The sequence below is a fragment of the Xiphophorus couchianus genome, chromosome 24 (assembly GCF_001444195.1).
Source record: "Xiphophorus couchianus chromosome 24, X_couchianus-1.0, whole genome shotgun sequence".
Classification (NCBI taxonomy): Eukaryota; Metazoa; Chordata; class Actinopteri; order Cyprinodontiformes; family Poeciliidae; genus Xiphophorus; species Xiphophorus couchianus.
This window is the reverse complement of record NC_040251.1, coordinates 19725029-19744428: the sequence shown is the minus strand read 5'-3', so window position 1 is coordinate 19744428 and position 19400 is coordinate 19725029. Positions and strand designations below refer to the sequence as shown.

At 46.0% G+C, this 19400-nt stretch overlaps 1 protein-coding gene across 1 annotated transcript in view; it reads right to left on the bottom strand.

Annotated features, from left to right (window-relative positions):
- Nucleotides 1-19400, bottom strand: part of LOC114140511 (kinesin-like protein KIF1C) — a 28729-nt gene that overhangs the window by 5694 nt on the left and 3635 nt on the right. Inside the window, exons 2-19 of the mRNA XM_028010468.1 lie at nucleotides 10185-10312; nucleotides 8301-8377; nucleotides 8119-8197; nucleotides 7929-8029; nucleotides 7762-7827; nucleotides 7508-7686; nucleotides 6397-6508; nucleotides 5891-5968; nucleotides 5751-5816; nucleotides 5593-5671; nucleotides 5209-5287; nucleotides 4991-5139; nucleotides 4258-4368; nucleotides 4043-4185; nucleotides 3888-3967; nucleotides 3330-3405; nucleotides 656-735; nucleotides 487-581 (exon numbers count right to left, since the gene is read on the bottom strand). Coding sequence (XP_027866269.1) covers nucleotides 487-581; nucleotides 656-735; nucleotides 3330-3405; nucleotides 3888-3967; nucleotides 4043-4185; nucleotides 4258-4368; nucleotides 4991-5139; nucleotides 5209-5287; nucleotides 5593-5671; nucleotides 5751-5816; nucleotides 5891-5968; nucleotides 6397-6508; nucleotides 7508-7686; nucleotides 7762-7827; nucleotides 7929-8029; nucleotides 8119-8197; nucleotides 8301-8377; nucleotides 10185-10290 — 1756 coding nt within the window. The 5' untranslated portion in view covers nucleotides 10291-10312. The remainder of the gene's footprint in view (nucleotides 1-486; nucleotides 582-655; nucleotides 736-3329; nucleotides 3406-3887; nucleotides 3968-4042; nucleotides 4186-4257; nucleotides 4369-4990; nucleotides 5140-5208; nucleotides 5288-5592; nucleotides 5672-5750; nucleotides 5817-5890; nucleotides 5969-6396; nucleotides 6509-7507; nucleotides 7687-7761; nucleotides 7828-7928; nucleotides 8030-8118; nucleotides 8198-8300; nucleotides 8378-10184; nucleotides 10313-19400) is intronic.

Sequence of the window (19400 nt, the reverse complement as noted above, 5' to 3'; positions counted from 1 at the left end):
GGTGAAGGGGTCAGAGGTCACATGATCATAAAGAGACGATACCTGACAGACTTCCTGGCAGCTTTTACAGAGAGAGAAGAAGAGAGAGTCAGTGAACAGAGCCGGCAGCATCAGCCTGATTCAGACCCAACAGAACCAAATCTAGTTTAATCAGCTGATTACTGGGAGGCGGAGCTTAGCGGCCATGATGGAGGCGGAGCTGCACCGTCCTCTGAATCACTTACTGCCTACTAGAACATCTACGAACCTAGAATAACATCAGGAAGGGAAAGAAACTCTGAGGTCCATGAAGGATTCAGATAAACACTGAGAACGTTTGACCAGCAGAGGGCGCTCTGACACAGAGCCTGTTGGTACTGATCAGGGAAACCGGCCAATCAGGATCCGGTTTGAGACAAACACACAGACAGACAACAAGACACTGAGACAAAAGGTCAGACAGACAGACATTCAGAGAGTCAGACAGACGGACAGACGGTGTCTGACCTTCTCCCTGGTCGTTGGTCTCACTGACAAACACACAGTGGATTTCTTTAATAAACTGTCCAGACAGCTTGATGTCCACGTCCTGCTGTCCAACCCTGAGACACAGAGACAACAGTGAGAACCAAGATGTCCTCTGAGACGTCCTGACCCCGATTGACCTCCATCTGACCTGGTGAATCCTTCCTTGATGTAGTAGAGCAGACACTCGGACATGAGCGGGTCTTCGTTCAGGTTCACCAGGTGAGGCGTCTGGAGCAGGAGGAAACAGAAATAAAACATAAAACAGAAACAGAAATAAAACATAAAACAGAAATAAAACAAAAAATTAAATAAAACAGAAATAAAACAAAAAACAGAAATAAAACAAAAAATAAAATAAAACAGAAATAAAATAAAACAGAAATAAAACAAAAAATAAAACAGAAATAAACAGAAACAACTGAACGGTTAACCAGTGACCTCTGACCTGGCGTCAGCCTGGCGGCCATTATTAACATCACATGGCCGCTTTGGCTCAGACAGGAAGCAGAAACTAAACTCAGCTGACTCTATTTAGACACAACAGAACCCGACTGTTTGGGTCGTTCATGCATTCTGGAGCAGGATTTCATGTTACTGAACCTAAACTGAACCTAAACTGAACCTAAACTGAACCTAAACTGAAACTAAAGTGAACCTAAACTGAACCTAAACAGAACCTAAACAGAACCTTAACTGAACCTAAACTGAACCTAAAGTGAACCTAAACTGAACCTAAACTGAACCTAAACAGAACCTAAACAGAACCTTAACTGAACCTAAACTGAACCCAAACAGAACCTAAACAGAACCTTAACTGAACCTAAACTGAACCCAAACAGAACCTAAACAGAACCTTAACTGAACCTTAACTGAACCTTAACTGAAACTAAACTGAACCTAAACTGAACCTAAACTGAAACTAAAGTGAACCTAAACTGAACCTAAACTGAACCTAAACTGAACCTAAACTGAACCTAAACAGAACCTAAACTGAACCTAAACTGAACCTAAACTGAACCTAAACTGAAACTAAACTGAACCTAAACTGAACCTAAACTGAAACTAAAGTGAACCTAAACTGAACCTAAACTGAACCTAAACTGAACCTAAACAGAACCTTAACTGAACCTAAACTGAACCCAAACAGAACCTAAACAGAACCTAAACTGAACCTAAACTGAACCTAAACTGAACCTAAACTGAACCTAAACTGAAACTAAAGTGAACCTAAACTGAACCTAAACTGAACCTAAACTGAACCTAAACAGAACCTTAACTGAACCTAAACTGAACCCAAACAGAACCTAAACAGAACCTTAACTGAACCTAAACTGAACCCAAACAGAACCTAAACAGAACCCAAACAGAACCTAAACTGAACCTAAACAGAACCTAAACTGAACCTTAACTGAACCTTAACTGAACCTTAACTGAAACTAAACTGAACCTAAACTGAACCTAAACTGAACCTAAACAGAACCTAAACAGAACCCAAACAGAACCTAAACAGAACCTTAACTGAACCTAAACAGAACCCAAACAGAACCTAAACAGAACCTTAACTGAACCTTAACTGAAACTAAACAGAACCTAAACAGAACCCAAACAGAACCTAAACAGAACCTAAACAGAACCTTAACTGAAACTAAACAGAACCTAAACAGAACCCAAACAGAACCTAAACAGAACCTAAACAGAACCTAAACTGAACCTAAACTGAACCTAAACTGAACCTTAACTGAACCTAAACAGAACCCAAACAGAACCTAAACAGAACCTTAACTGAACCTTAACTGAACCTTAACTGAAACTAAACTGAACCTAAACTGAACCTAAACTGAACCTAAACTGAACCTAAACAGAACCTAAACAGAACCCAAACAGAACCTAAACAGAACCTAAACAGAACCTTAACTGAAACTAAACTGAACCTAAACAGAACCTAAACTGAACCTAAACAGAACCTTAACTGAACCTTAACTGAAACTAAACTGAACCTAAACAGAACCCAAACAGAACCTAAACAGAACCTTAACTGAACCTTAACTGAAACTAAACTGAACCTAAACAGAACCTTAACTGAAACTAAACTGAACCTAAACAGAACCTTAACTGAAACTAAACTGAACCTAAACAGAACCTAAACTGAACCTAAACAGAACCTTAACTGAACCTTAACTGAAACTAAACTGAACCTAAACAGAACCTTAACAGAACCTTAACTGAACCTTAACTGAAACTAAACTGAAACTAAACAGAACCCAAACAGAACCGCTCTCCCGTGGTTCTGTAAGGCCCGACAGTCCGGTCGACCCGGTTTATCTGGGGTCCAGTATTGTAACTTTCCTCTTTCTGAGGAGCTGAACTGTTTTCCAGAACCTTCAACCCAATAAAGATTCTTTAAAAACCATCAGGACAGGAAACGGAACTGCTGCAAGAACAGACTTCAAAATAAGAGCATGAATATAAACGTCTAACTACTTTTACCAGTAAATAACTAAAAAACAAACAACAAGCAGATTAAAGCTTTAGGTTTTATATCTGGACCAAACATATTTAGGTTACGCTAAGAACGCTAAAGGTTTCAAAGTTAGCTAGGCGCTAAAGCAGAGTTAGCTCCTCTGTTAGCGCGTCACTGAAGGAAACACTCAGCAGAATGTTCTGGTCCAAACTGGAGGTTCTGGTGTTTTCCACAGGGATCCCAGTATGACCTGAATGTTACCAGTAACACCCAGTAAAACAAACAGGATGATGAAATCCAGCACAGCTCCTGGAACGACAGCATGAATTATGAATGAATGAATGTTAGAGGGTGAACTCACTCCTTTAGGGGAGAAAACTCCCAGAGTTCCTCCATCCTCCTTTATGGACACGCCCATCTCCGCCAGCAGCGACTCCCTGACAGAAACACAGACATGAGAGGGTGAACCGGGATGACAGGGTGAACCGTGGTGACAGGGTGAACCGGGATGACAGGGTGAACCGTGATGAACCGTGGTGACAGGGTGAACCGTGATGAACCGTGGTGACAGGGTGAACCGTGGTGACAGGGTGAACCGGGATGACAGGGTGAACCGTGGTGACAGGGTGAACCGGGATGACAGGGTGAACCGTGATGAACCGTGGTGACAGGGTGAACCGTGATGAACCGTGGTGACAGGGTGAACCGTGGTGACAGGGTGAACCGTGGTGACAGGGTGAACCGGGATGACAGGGTGAACCGTGGTGACAGGGTGAACCGTGGTGACAGGGTGAACCGGGATGACAGGGTGAACCGTGGTGACAGGGTGAACCGGGATGACAGGGTGAACCGTGGTGACAGGGTGAACCGGGGTGACAGGGTGAACCGTGGTGACAGGGTGAACCGTGGCGGCCGGTACCTCTCCAGGCGGATGGACTCGGTCTTCCTCAGCTTCTCCTCCCACGTCTCGTTCAGCTCTGCGATGATTTTCTCCGTTTCCTGAACAGAACCCAGAACCCGTCAGCGATCCGCTGATCCCTCGGCTCCAGATTCAATAATCTGGTTCCGTCCCACCATCAGCCTCTCGGCCGCTTCCTCCTTGCTGATGGTTTCCGTAGCGACCGCCTCCTCTGCGTCCTGCCCGCTCTGGGTGGGGTGGGCGGAGTCAGCAGGTGTGTCTCCTGCAGGTGGAGCTTCAGCTTCAGCCGAAGGAAAATCTGGATCCAACATGAAGTCAAGATTAATTCAGAAACTTCCTATGATGAAGATGAAGCAGTGAGAGGAGGGACCTGCGGGGGCGGAGTCTGCTGCAGCTGCGATCCCATTGGCTGTCGGGGTCAGCGGCGGCGGGGGGGCGGCGGCCGCACCTGCTGCCCCCGCCAGGCTGATGTTGTTGTTGACTGCAGGAGAGAACAGGGGTCAGGTTTCACCGCTAACGGGCGGGAATGTCAGCTAACAACACACACACACACACACACACACACACACACACACACAAACAGCTGCTGTCTGAAAATAACTGCTGCTCTCACTTACAAACACAATCAGCTGCACAACATCTAGAATATTCCATAAATCCATCCAGCAGATCCAGGTGTTACTGACTGAGCCCGATTTAAAGGAACAGTCTGAACCCTATTGATTGATCGATTTGTTATTGATACTATAGATGATCAGTTATGGCCGGATGCCATTAAATTACCAGATCAAACCAGATGATGGATGGATGATAACCAACTTCCAGAAAACTGAGAAACACCTGAAACACTGAGCTGCTTTAAATAAAGGCTGAAACTTTCCTGGTTTAACAAAATGTCTGCTGATGTGGAGGCTGATGATGTTTATGATGTTTTCATGTTGTCATGTGGTGCCGGTCTGCTCCAGTCCAGTCCAGTCCAGTCGGGTCTGGTCCAGTCCAGTCCGGTCGGGTCCAGCTCGGTCCGGTCTGCTCCAGTCCAGTCCAGTCCAGTCGGGTCTGGTCAGGTCCGGTCCAGTCCTCTCCGGTCCGGTCCGGTTCGGTACCGGTGTTCTGCAGCAGCTCCTGCAGGCCCTGGGAGAACAGCAGGTTCCTCAGCCGGTCCACTTCGGCCTTCAGCTCCCGGATCAGCTTGGCGTTGGGATCCTCGTTGATGATGGCGTTGCAGCGGATCTGCTTGGCCCGGTCGGCGTACCTGGAAGCACACGGACGGGTCTGAGCGGGACGGACCGGACCGGGTCGGGGTAATAGAGCGGGTTCTGACCTCAGGGTGCTCAGCGTTTCCTCATAGTTGATGTCAGCAGGACTTAAAGCAGCGATCATGGCCGTCCGGGAGTTTCCTCCTGAGAAACAGGAGAAACTTTAATAATCATGAAACCGTCGCTGGACTTCGTCACACCGAACGGATCGACTGGACAGAACTCTGCAGGAAACCCAAAAGCTCTTTCACAGTAAAAGCCTCCAGTTTACTGATGTTAATAAATCTGTTATTGATGTTTATTATCAGTTATTCATTAGTTTCATGAATATAAACAGGATTAATGTGATTCTGTCTGAATGTCTCTGCTACTGTTTCTGATGTAAAACAAATTATTTGACTATAAATGATTAATTAGGGTTATCATCCGTGATGACCTTTGACCCTCACCCAGATTCTCCTTCAGCAGCCAGGTGAGAACAGAGTCTCTGTAGGGGATAAAGTCACTTTTCCTCTTCTTGTTGCTTTGCTGCAGACAAACAGGAAGCCGTCAGTTTCCCATTAAAACCTTAAACTGGTTTATTTAACTGGTTTAAACATTAAGCTACCATTTCTGCCAGCGCTGATATCACTTTTCCCAACGTGGTCAGAGATTTGTTGATGTTTGCTCCTTCCTGTGTGAAAACCACAGCAAACATGAGCGATGGGATAAAAACAGACCAGCCGTGGCCCTTCAGTGACCTCTGACCTTTAGCCGGGTGCCCTTTGCCCCTGAGGAGTCTGCGCGCTCGCTGCCAGCCAGGTCCACCAGGCTGATCTTGCTCACCTGCAGAGACAGAAGGCGGTGAAGTGGAGAGGCTGAGCGACCGCACCGGACCGGACCGGACCGGACCGGACCATGGGACCGGACCATGGGACCGGACACAACGGACCGGACCGACCGGACCGGACCGGACCGGACCGGACCATGGGACCGGACCGGACCATGGGACCGGACCATGGGACCGGACAGAACGGACCGGACCATGGGACCGGACACAACGGACCGGACCGACCGGACCGGACCATGGGACCGGACCATGGGACCGGACAGAACGGACCGGACCGACTGCACCGGACCATGGGACCGGACACAACGGACCGGACCGACCGGACCGGACCATGGGACCGGACCATGGGACCGGACAGAACGGACCGGACCGACCGCACCGGACCATGGGACCGGACAGAACGGACCGGACCGAGCGCACCGACCTTCTCCGTGTCCAGGCTGGTCATCTGGTCTCTGCGCCTCTGGGTGAAGACGATGGTGAAGACGGCGTGCGACCTGGACGACGTCTCGTTCATGTTGGTGGCAGCAACCGTCCTGCCATCAGAAATCAATACGTTACCAATAATCAGAAATCAATACATTACCAATAATCAATCAGGTGGTTTAGAGACGATCAGAGAGGGAAAATCATCATCTGCTGATTTCTGTCTCTGCATTTCAGGCTCCAGACAGTCATGGAAAAACTAATTTAATACTTAAAGGATAAATTCAGTAGAAAAGATCCCAGCTGGTGACCAGTGTTCCCAGTGTTCCCAGTAGACATCCCAGATCAGAGCCTGAAGCTCAGAGAAATGACCAGAAACCAAACAGACTCCGGTTTTAGACTCTACAGGTTTTAGTTAGCAGGTCAAAGGTCATAGCAGGATAGTTCTAATGAGTAAAATTGTTCTGCACTTTGCACTGTCACATTATCTGTACTTTGCCATAATTGGACCTGCTGCTACTTCTTTGGATGGTTGAGGGCCTTTAGTTAATTTTAGTTGTATATATTGTTATTATTATTATTGTGTGTTTGTTTATTTTTACTGTATATATTTGACCTTTTGCACAGGAGCTGCAATGGAAATTTTGTTGAATTCTGTTCAATGACAATAAATGCTATCTAATCTAATCTAAAAATACCCAGAATGCACAGCAGCTCTTCATAGCGGCTGTGAGGCACAGCGATGTGATCCAAACTGATCAATACTTTTCTACTCTACAAGGACTGGAAGGAGCAAAATCCAGGTGCGTCAATGGTCTAGTCAAAGTCCAGATTGAATTAGCATTAGCATTAGCATTCATTAAATACTATGCTGTTATAGCGCTTTAGAACTAGCTTCTGCTAAACAGCATGTTGGTGTAGCAGAGCGTTAGAATAGCTAATGTCTGCGTTCAGGGCAGCTAAAGCTTCAGCTAGCTCCCACTGGTTTAGTTTGGTTTTCTATCGTCCTGTTGGACGTCCCAGAGCCAGACGCGGTCTGACTGAACTCCAGCCCGGTTCCAGCCGGGTCCAGAAGGTCCTGGACTGCACAGGGTCCCGCTCAGACTGACCGGGCTTTGTTGCCTTCGTCCATCAGCTCCCGGATGTCGGTGAATCCGGTCACGGCCAGTTTGGACAGGTCCTCCACGTACGGGCCCAGGATGGGATGCTCCCGGACTCGAAGGGATCCCTGTGACGTCGGGTTGAGCAGATCCCGGACCCGCTCACAGTAGATCTCCATGTAGGACACCTGCAGGAGGAGCAAGGCGCGGACCGGTCAGAGTCCGTTCAGGGTGAGTGGGAAGGAGACGGAGACGGCGCTTACCTCCGCTGAATAGGTCAGGTCTGGGTCTGTGTTCTGACCCGTCCGCTGGAACAGGTCCTCACACAGCTGAGGACAGAGACACATCCGGGCTCAGACAGAGTGGACCCATCCGGGCTCAGACAGAGTGGACCCATCCGGGTTCTAGGACACGTGAAGAGGACACCAACCTGGGGGATGATCCCCTCCTGCCCCGGCTCCTGCCGTCCCATCATGGTGTAGCTTTTTCCTGCTCCAGTCTGACCGTAAGCAAATATGCACACATTGTATCCTGGAAAACACCAGAACCGGATCAGAACCTCTCGACCCGACCCGAAAGAACCCGCTGGAGGAGCATCAGCTGACATCAGAGGCTCTCACCTTCGAAGGCGTGCAGCAGCATCTCCTCACCAATGTCCTTGTAAACCTGCTTCTGAGACGCAAAGTTTTCATCTTCAGGCTGCAGGAACACAAACACAACTTGCTGTTGCTGCTGCGCTGCCAGGGCTCAGGGCGTGTGTGTGTGTGTGTGTGTGTGTGTGTGTGTGTGTGTGTGCTGTTACCGTAGTGTGTGACCAGTAGGAGTAGTCGAATGTGAAGGTCTTGGCTCCATCTTTGGGCTGTTTGGGGTTAGAGATGCCTGGAAGCAGAAAACACATGAAGAAGGGGTCAGAGACTGTCCAGGTGTTTCAGGATGAGGACATCCGTCTGGTCTAGAGTTAGCCAGGGTTAGCTAGAGTTAGCTAGAGTTAGCCAGAGTTAGCCAGGGTTAGCTAGAGTTAGCTAGAGTTAGTCAGGGTTAGCCAGAGTTAGCTAGAGTTAGCCAGAGTTAGCCAGAGTTAGTCAGGGTTAGCCAGAGTTAGCTAGAGTTAGCCAGAGTTAGTCAGGGTTAGCTAGAGTTAGCTAGAGTTAGTCAGGGTTAGCCAGAGTTAGCTAGAGTTAGCCAGAGTTAGTCAGGGTTAGCCAGGGTTAGCTAGAGTTAGCCAGAGTTAGTCAGGGTTAGCTAGAGTTAGCTAGAGTTAGTCAGGGTTAGCCAGAGTTAGCTAGAGTTAGCTAGAGTTAGTCAGGGTTAGCTAGAGTTAGCCAGAGTTAGTTAGAGTTAGCCAGAGCGTCACACCCTACAGCTGCTGACCTGCAGGTGGAGCGGGCAGTGACTGGCCCAGCATTCCCAGAACAGATGAGCAGCTCCGTGGGTGTGTGTGTGTGTGTGTGTGGGTGTGTTGGGAGCTAAAAACAACCTGCTGCAGCGTCGTCTATTAATATCCTGTGAGAGCGTCAGTTTATTAGCAGCAGCAGGTCAGGAGGTCACATGACGACCTGAGTCTGCTAGGGTCTGTTTTAACCTGCTAGCATTCCTCATTGGAGTCAATGGAAGACGTTAGCATGCAGCTAACTGAGTCAGTCTTCACTCTTCATCATGATTCAGGTAAAATAACCTAATAATCAATAGTTTTCAGCTTTATTAGAGATGTAACAGGTATATTAAATCCTGCCAGGGCTCATGAGGTACAGCAGAGGAGTTAGTGAGATTTCTGATTAAATATAAATTTTGTATTAGTATTTCTTTACAATTCAAAGTTTTGTCTTTTAACATGAATACAATGTAACAAATGAATAAAATGAAACATAAAAATGTTTTTTCAGAGTAAAAATCTGTTAAAAGTTTGCATTTTATGCAGAATAATTTGTAGCAGTGGCTTTATTAGAATATAATATTCAAACTTATATTTAAAACAACATGAAACAAAGAAGCTGAATATAATCTGTATGAAAAGTAATGAGGCATGCTTCATGTAGTTTATAGTCACACCACACTTTTCAGATTTCTATGAGTAAAAAACATATTTCATGTTTTATTTCCTTCTGCCTCAGAACAACAGTTCATACTAGAAATGTAAAGAAATATTTACAGAAAGTTATAAACAACGATGTAAAAGATGCAAACACATTTTAAACGATACTTTAATTTAGAGTCTCTACTGATCAATAATTATATTAATTATTAATGTTTTAAGGTTTCAGGCTGGAAGCTCAGATTGTCTCTGGATCCAAACGGATCTGGTTTTTACTGAAACCCAGATCATCTCCAGAAAGAGCAACTGGGAACTGTGGAGCCTAATAAGGACAGGAACCAGAGTGTGTGTCTTACAGTGTGTGTGTTACGGGGTGTGTGTGTGTCTTACAGTGTGTGTTGGTGTGTGTGTGTTACAGTACGTGGGTGGGTGTGTGTTGGCGTGTGTGTGTGTGTGTGTTACAGTGTGTATGTGTGTTGGCGTGTGTGTGTGTGTTACAGGGTGTGTGTTACAGTGTGTGTGTGTGTGTGTGTGTGTGTGTGTGTGTGTGTGTGTGTTACAGGGTGTGTGTTACAGTGTGTGTTGGCATGTGTGTGTGTTACAGGGTGTGTGTTACAGTGTGTGTTGGCGTGTATGTGTGTGTGTGTGTCTTACAGGTGCTGTTCCCCTGCATCTGGATCACACTCCTGGCGTTGCGTCCCAGCTCTCTGGAGTTGAACGGCCGGACTCGCACCGCCACCTTCACCGAGGCGCCCGCCATAGTTTAGCTCCGCCCACTCCTCCTGCAGACAGCCAATCAGAGAGTCAGCAGCTTGTTCTGACTTTTGACCTGCTTTCTTCTTCTCTCCTCTGTAATCCCTGGCTGTTTCCAGCCCTCCTTCTTTCCTCCTTCTTCTCTCCTCCTATTTTTCCAGGCTGAACTTTTCCTCCTCCCACATTCTTTCCTTCCCTTTTTCTCTTTTCTTTACCTCTTTCATTCATTTTCTCCTCCCTCGTCTTGTTTTCCTTCTTTCTAAACTAAGCTGTTATATTTCCATCTCTCTCTTGTCTGTTCAGACTTTGATTCTTTCATCCTTGTTCCTCTTTTTACTCAGTTTTTTCCTCTCTAGTTTTTCTTCTCTTTTCCTGTCAGATCCTCTCCCTCTCTCTCTCTCTCTCTCTCTCTCTCCTGAACTCCTCCATGTTTCCATTTCTTCTTTCTTTACATCCTGCTCTCTGTTACGTCGCCGTGGAAACCTCTGTTTTCTGTCTCTGGTGTCTCTGTCCACATCGGGACGTTGATACTCAGCTGATAATATTGAGCTGATATTGATTATTGATCGGCTCTGGAGGAACATCTGACCTCCTCACCTTTAAACTGCTTCTGATTGATCTGATGTGAATAAATCTGAGCGTTACGTTGACCTGTGCTGAGATCCTCTAAACAGAAGATGTCTCACTCCTCCACTCCTCTTTGAACTTAAGGATTATTGTTTTTGAGTTTTGAATACTTTGAACAAGTTAAAGAAAATAAAATTAATTACTGCAGTTATAAATGGAGTCCTGTCCCTTTAAATTGCCGTTTTTACAGATGTTGGATGTTTCAGAAGGCGAACTTGGATTTTTTTTATAGCTTTTTGATTTTGGTTTGATCTTTGTTAATTAAATATCTCCTGTTTTTAACCAGTTCTGTTTCTGTTAGAAAAGCACCAGTATTCACTGGTTTCCAGTCTGACCAGCATGATGACCTCTGACCTGCAAACTCTCCCTGATGGTTTTCAAGCTGGGGTTTGTTGCTGTTCATTCAGGCTGTGAGAGAGAGCGAACGTTTGATCTGATAACAGGAAGTCACTGTCTGAGCGTTCAGCCTGTCAGTCATGGAAAACTCAGGATTTAGAAATGTTTCCACCTTTTAGGAAATCTGAGTTACAGGATTCATGTACCGTTGCTTTATTAATGCTAGTCATGCTAATCGCTAACATAGCATGCTAAAAACCGCTTGAGTTGGGAAATGTTGGAAAGCTTTTGTAAAACTGTTTTACAGGAAATAAATAAGCTATGATTCCATCCAGATGTCAGGCTAATTTTAAAATGTGGATCAGTGTGATGTTGCCAGATGTTGTCATCACCCACGGCTGGAACAAACAGGAAGTAAAGTTGTAAACTGACATGGAGCAGAGAGTCCTCCCCTCCAGTTTGGTTCCTCTGGTAAGGCACAGACCTGCAGTGGATGGGAACGTTCGCTACGTCACAAATTATTCACCAAACGTTTCCCGTCTACTTCTTCAACGCTTTAACTCTAAATTCACCTCAGAGTAAAAACTTAGTTACAGAATTGATCAAATCTTTTCAAATGTTCCCATCAACCATTTCTAATTTATTACTTCAAAATGAGCATTAAAAACGATGGAAATAATTTAATGAGATGTCAGCTCTGCTCCTGTATGAATAATCAGACTTTAATTTTGTCTCTTCCTGTAGCTGCAGATTAAAGGTGTTAGTTTCTGTTCCCTTTAAACATTTTCCCACTTTTCTCTCTTTCTATCTGTCTCCATTACATCTGAAGGCTTTTCTAATAAAGTTTCATATATTGATCAAGTGGAGCCTCATGGTGAAGCTGCAATGCTTCACTTATGAAAGTAAATCTGTTGGTTTCACTTTGACACTCAGACAACAATTCTGATCTCCAAACTGCCAAACACAAAATGTTAAAAACAAAAAGTAAATATTGATAATTACTAATAATTATTCATTAATCAAACAAAATATTGCTTATTCAGCAGAAACAAAGTAACTTGTACCAGAAAACATGGAGCGGAGCAGAAGACACGGAGCGGAGCAGAAAACACGGAGCGGAAAACATGGAGCAGAAAACATGGAGCGGAGCAGGAAACACGGAGCGGAGCAGAAAACACGGAGCGGAAAACATGGAGCAGAAAACATGGAGCGGAGCAGGAAACACGGAGCGGAGCAGAAAACACGGAGCGGAGCAGAAAACACGGAGCGCAGCAGAAAACACGGAGCGGAGCACGAAACACGGAGCGAGCAGAAAACACGGAGCGGAGCAGGAAACACGGAGCGGAGCAGAAAACACGGAGCGGAGCAGGAAACACGGAGCGGAGCAGAAAACACGGAGCGGAGCAGGAAACACGGAGCAGGAAACACGGAGCGGAGCAGAAAACACGGAGCGGAGCAGGAAACACGGAGCGGAGCAGAAAACACGGAGCGGAGCAGGAAACACGGAGCGGAGCAGAAAACCCGGAGCGGAGCAGGAAACACGGAGCGGAGCAGAAAACACGGAGCGGAGCAGGAAACACGGAGCAGGAAACACGGAGCGGAGCAGAAAACACGGAGCGGAGCAGGAAACACGGAGCAGGAAACACGGAGCGGAGCAGCCAGTGTGTCTGGGTTCATCACCATGGTAACAAAGGGTCCATATAAAGTGATTGTCTCTGATTACAGCTGCAGTGAGAGAGGAGAGAAACTCACCCAGCATGCAAACGCATCCAAATGAAGCAGCTGGTCGGCAATGATGGAGCAACCAGCAACCAGCAGCAGCAACTAGCAGAAACCAGCAGCAGCAGGTGGGTGGTCTCTAATCATCAGTTTCTCTGACCAACACTTCAGCCGTCTGATGGTGAGCAGAAGCAGAGTAGTTGCTGGTTGCTGCTGATAGTTGCTGGTTGCTGCTGCAGTCAGATCTCTCTAATCTGGAAGATCTACATTCTTGGGGCAAATTTAATTTCTTCTGCTTTTGATTTCATTTCCACGGAAAACAGACGTGTTGCTATGGTTATATAGTCAGTCTGCACAGGGAGCGGGTTTCTCTGGAAGAGACCTGAGCACACACACACACACAACCCCACACACACACCCACACACACACCCAGACACACACACACCCACCCACACCCACACACACACACACACACACGGATGTTTCAATTAGCACCAAGCCTGTCACAATAAATAATAAACTGCACAATAAATTAAAACAAACTCAATAATTCCCATTTGCATGATTTATTATTTTTCTCTTTCCACCGTTTTCAGTTTGGTGTTTTGGTCTCAACTTGCCATTTCTTTCTGAAGGATAATTTTATTTACAGACTTTATGATTCATTTTATTTGTTGTTTCCTTTTTTTGATTTTATATATTTAAAATGTCTTCCATTTCCAGTATTAATTGTTCTTTAGAATTTAAAGTTTATTGACATTTGATAAGGTGTTATTGTATTATTTATGACATTATTACTATATTACATAAAAATGGTGTCAAAAAAACGATATTATTATTTATCATAATAATTTCTGGGACGATTTATCGTCCAGCAACATTTATTATCATGACCTGATAGCAGCTGGAAGTTTGATCCGTCAGAAAATACTGAACTGATCCAAACATGGATCCAGCATAGAGGACAGAGATCAGCCAGTGGAACTGAATGTGTTAATGTCCAACCAGGTAGGACTCATTACAGAGCGACACGCAGAGGTCGGGGGAAACATTACAGAGCGACACACACAGGTCAGGGGAAACATTACAGAGCGACACGCAGAGGTCGGGGGAAACATTACAGAGCGACACGCAGAGGTCGGGGGAAACATTACAGAGCGACACACAGAGGTTGGGGGAAACATTACAGAGCGACACGCAGAGGTTGGGGGAAACATTACAGAGCGACACGCAGAGGTCGGGGGAAACATTGACACTGAGGGACAGCAGGATCGGCTCCACGTCGGTTCTGGTTCTGATGCATCTGTCCACAATAACAATAATTGTGTTTTTAAAATTTAACAATTTCTGAAGACATTTTAAAATTATTAGTATCTTATAAGTTTGAAGATATTTATCTTTTTGTTCCTGATTACTTGCTCTAATACTTTTATTCACACTTTAATGATTTATTAACAGTTTGAGTTTTTGTTATTACATCGTATAAACTGTCATTTTTAATCAGCAAAGTGATTAAAGCACTTTGCTTTACTTCATATTTATTCTATATAAAGTGGATTTCATATAGAATAACTAAATAAAACACACTACTAAAAGAAACTATTGCTGTTTGTTGTATATATTTTATTACTACAGATGAATCTGTTGCATTTGGACCAGAACTGTAAACATTCGGGTCCAGTCAGATAATCCTCTGATTAATGGTTAAATCACACAGATAAACTGTCAGATCAATAATCCTCCACAGTAAAGAATCATTATCAATAATCACAAACGCACAGCGTCAGGTTGGTTAATTAATGCCTGAAATATCGGCTGTCTGTTTTTATCTTCACTTTGAGTTGAAATCAGTTTGATCTGAAGCAGTGAGGCAACAACAGACGTCTGGAGGAGAGTGAGCGTTTCAGCAGGACATTTATCTCTGTTGCACCCCATGTTGGCGCTGCGCTTTGGAAACCAGAGCAGAGAGCCGATCTGGGATCAGATTCCCGGAACGCCGGAGCAAAATTCCCTCCTGGAGACGTTTCTGCTGACATAGCGCTAATGGTGCTAGCAGCGCTAACTGCGCTAATGTTGCTAGCAGCTCTAACTGCGCTAATGTTGCTAGCAGCGCTAACGCTCCGTCCACAGAGCGTGTTTGCTCTGTCAACACGGCAACAGCAGGAACACACAGACAAGATGGTGGAAGCAGATACCGGCCTCATTGTGAGTGTGTGTTTAGGTGAGCGAGCAGACCCAGCGCTGACTTCATCCCCCAGGCATCCCAACACACACACACACACACACACACACACACACACAAACCGCTGCAGCTCCCAGCAGCTGAACTGGTCGGCCCAGTTCAACCACTGCAATCATCAGCTGTTCAGACTGGAGACAACAGCTTCTAGGGAAACGTTCCAGTCGTTCTCCTCGTTGTTGTGGCGGCTCAGAGATGTAAGACGGCGGCCAATCACATTCCTGCATGCAGCCAGGAATTACACCAGACCCTAACACAGCAGAAATTACACCAGACCCTAACACAGCAGGAATTACGCCAGACCCTAACACAGCAGGAATTACACCAGACCCTAACACAGCAGGAATTACGCCAGACCCTAACACAGCAGGAATTACACCAGACCCTATACACAGCAGGAATTACGCCAGACCCTAACACAGCAGGAATTACACCAGACCCTAACACAGCAGGAATTAGTCAGTTTCCCCAACCTGAACCCATCAGCTGAGCTGCAGCCTGTAGTTTCTTTCCTCGGTGTCTGAGCTAAATGATCTGCTGCTTTTTTCTCAGCAGTTTTTACTGGAACTAAAGAGGAGCTGCAGGTTTTCTCTGACCGTTGAGACGTGTTTCCCTGAGGGAAATCAGTTTTCTCCACTATAACGTTTCTTTATCTCGTCTGAATCCTCCTGAGCAGCAGATCAGAGACATCAGAGCTGCTTTGATTCGCCGGCGCTCTGCTTTATGCTGCCGCCACATGACCTGCAGCTGATCTGAAGGTTTATGGCTCCACGATGAGCTGATTAGATCTGAACGTGAGCCGAACTCGTCCCACTGTCTGATCCAGGTGAACAACCAGCAGCTTCTCAGGGTTCAGATGTTCCAGTGATTCTCACTGCTCTGCCCGTTTCAGGTGTTTCCTGCTTTAATACGCCTGACTCAGCAGTTCACTAACCACTAGTTTACTGAAATCACCTGAAGCAGGAAACACCTGGAGCCTGCAGGGCAGTGAGCCTGAGGACCAGGGCTGGGAAACACTGATCTACAGGACGCAGTAACCAGGTTAGCATTTAGCATGCTAACACAGCAAACTTTACAGACTGGAGATTAAATCCCTGATTTTAGACTAGAAGTCAATGTTGGGCAGCGCTAGTTAAAAAGCTAACTGCGCTAACCCTAAAGCGCTAATCAAGCATCCCACTTCTGGTAGAGCTCAATGTCAGTGAGAAACTTAGCATAAGCTAAAGCTAAAGGCTATACCACCATGGTATTTAGCATAAGCTAAAGCTAAAGGCTATATTACCATGGTATTTAGCAGCAGGCTTTAGGCTCCAGGTGTCTGAGAAAGTGTGGAGCTGAGGTCAGGGTGGAGCTGATGTGGAGGTCAGGGTGGAGCTGATGTGGAGGTCAGGGTGGAGCTGATGTGGAGGTCAGGGTGGAGCTGAGGTCAGGGTGGAGCTGAGATGGAGGTCAGGGTGGGGCTGAGGTCAGGGTGGAGCTGATGTGGAGGTCAGGGTGGAGCTGATGTGGAGGTCAGGGTGGAGCTGATGTGGAGGTCAGGGTGGAGCTGAGGTGGAGGTCAGGGTGGAGCTGATGTGGAGGTCAGGGTGGAGCTGAGGTGGAGGTCAGGGTGGAGCTGATGTGGAGGTCAGGGTGGAGCTGAGGTGGAGGTCAGGGTGGAGCTGAGGTGGAGGTCAGGGTGGAGCTGAGATGGAGGTCAGGGTGGAGCTGAGGTGGAGGTCAGGGTGGAGCTGAGGTGGAGGTCAGGGTGGAGCTCTGGTCGTCTGCAGTGAGGTTAGCGTCTCTCCGCTCTGACTTGGTGAAAACAGCCAGAGGGAAAAGTTCTGGGATCCGGTCCGTCTGCATTCTGACCCGTGGGCCCAGATACAGATCAGGACCAAGGAGGAACGAGTTTGGACCGGTACCCAGAGACCCGGTCTGAGGTGAGCAGAACCAGCGCCAGACTAAAGGAAACTGAAAGTTTGTTCCTCTTTAGCGCGACTGCAGCTGATTCTTAATCTTCTTTATCTTATAAAAATGTTTTGGTTTGTTTTGGTGATTTTTCTGTCGTTTTGCTGAATCGTCTGCAGGAACCAAACGGAGGTTTTTATCCTGCAAGGCATCAACTGGAGAATCATTATTATTTATTAGAACTCCAGTAATTCAGATTTTACTGTAACTCAGAGATTATAGGCTTTTATTTTTCTCCTGTTCTTTCACGTCTACACAAAATATCTGACCCAGATTAGTCAAAACAAGGAATATTAGAGAAAAGTAAAATAATAATAATGCAAATCAGGGAATAACTGCCCAGATTAAAGAACATCCTAATCCATAAATGTTAAAGTTTCATTTTTATTGACACCATTTGGTTTCATTGTTTGGTCTTTATAATAAATATGTTAATGATGTTTTATATGTTTATTTTACTATTAGCTAATTATCTAACTGACTGTTTTATAGATGATTATCTGTTTGTTAGTCTCTAATTTTGGTTTTTATGCATTAATTAGTGAAAATCAGATATAATCCAGCAGGAGTTATTTGACGTCATAATTAGTAACTTTTCTGTCCTGGTAGCTGGTCCAAACTGGATCAGAACCAAAACAGGGTTTTGAGGTGATGATGAACAGCTGGATTAAATTATAATCTGATCAGATTTATGTTCATTAATCTGACATCAGATTCAGATATGAACAAGTTCTGGTTCTGGTTCTGATCGGTTCTTGTTCTAACAGAACCGGCTGGTTCTCATGCTCAGGCTTCTGCAGGAATGTGATAATGAACGGTCTTCATGCCTCACACACACACACACACACACACACCCACACACACACACACACACACACACTCTGCTAAAGATAGATGCCGCGCTGCAACGCCCAGACTGCTGCTGCGCGTAGCTACCCAGTCCCAGTCTGCAGCTCCCAGTCCGCTGGTCCCAGTCCGCTGGTCCCTGTCCGCTGGTCCCAGTCTGCAGCTCCCAGTCCACTGGTCCCAGTCTGCTGGTCCCAATCTGCTGGTCCCAGTCCCAGTCCCGGTCCCAGTCTGCAGCTCCGTGTCTCTGCTTACAGGACACCGTGTTGCCTTCGTGTGCAGTAGGAAACAGCAGCGTTATTTTCAGCTGCAGGCCGAATGTTCAGCTAATTTGCTGACGATCCCAGAGAACGCCTGGACGTTTAGCAGCGAAGACAATCAAACTGAAACTGGTTTCAATAAACTGGTTTCAACCAGCATCTGTTCATTGAGGCTGCAGGAGAGCGAGAGAGAGCAGGACGTTCCAGCAGAGAACAGGAAGGCTGGACAAGCCTCTGCTTGATGTTCTGATGATGGCAGCTGGAAGTCCAGTGCTAAGCTAAGGCTCCAGGTCAGCGGTGTCCAAAGTGCGGCTCGGGGCCCATTTGTGGCCCTCTGAAGGATTTTGTGGTACAAAAAATGTATTATTTCTCCATTTGTCTACAACCACAAAATCTACAGACTTTTACTCAAAAGCAAACCCAAAATGTCCTAAAAATAAAACTATGTTTTGTGTTTACAGTCATATTCAATACATTACAATAAACGTTTCAGCGATTCTGGTTCGTCTAGAATCAGACACTAACATCAGAACTCTGGGTTTAAATCTGTCTGATTGGTCAATCTCTGGCTGCAGGACCGTCAGCAGGTCTGAAATAAGCTGATGTTCCCTGATGTTCCCTGAAGATCCCTGTCGTTCCCTGATGTTCCCTGAAGATCCCTGTCGTTCCCTGATGTTCCCTGATGATCCCTGTCGTTCCCTGATGATCCCTGATGATCCCTGTCGTTCCCTGATGATCCCTGTTGTTCCCTGACAGAACGAACCTTTTCCCGCTAATGAAGGCTGAATGCTAACCTGTAGCGATCCAGACGCTACACGCCTCCAGCGGCCCGTTTTGACACCAGATCAGAGAACCGCTGTGGGAACGTCCCCCCTCAGAGTGTGAAGCACTTCCTGAACATGTGCAGAACGCTCCAGGATTTATTCTTCACTTGGCAGACAAACGTAAAAACATGGCAGACAACGACATGAGCTGCTTAGCCTGTTCGGTTTAACACGTCTGATGTGGAATATCCATCTGCTACAGGAGCACTTTGTTAATCGGTTACTGATTTATAAATGAGCTGGAAGCTAAGGGTCAAAACTGCAGGCATGTTCCACCTCATGCTACAATAACAGCGCCGTCTGGTGGCCTGGCAT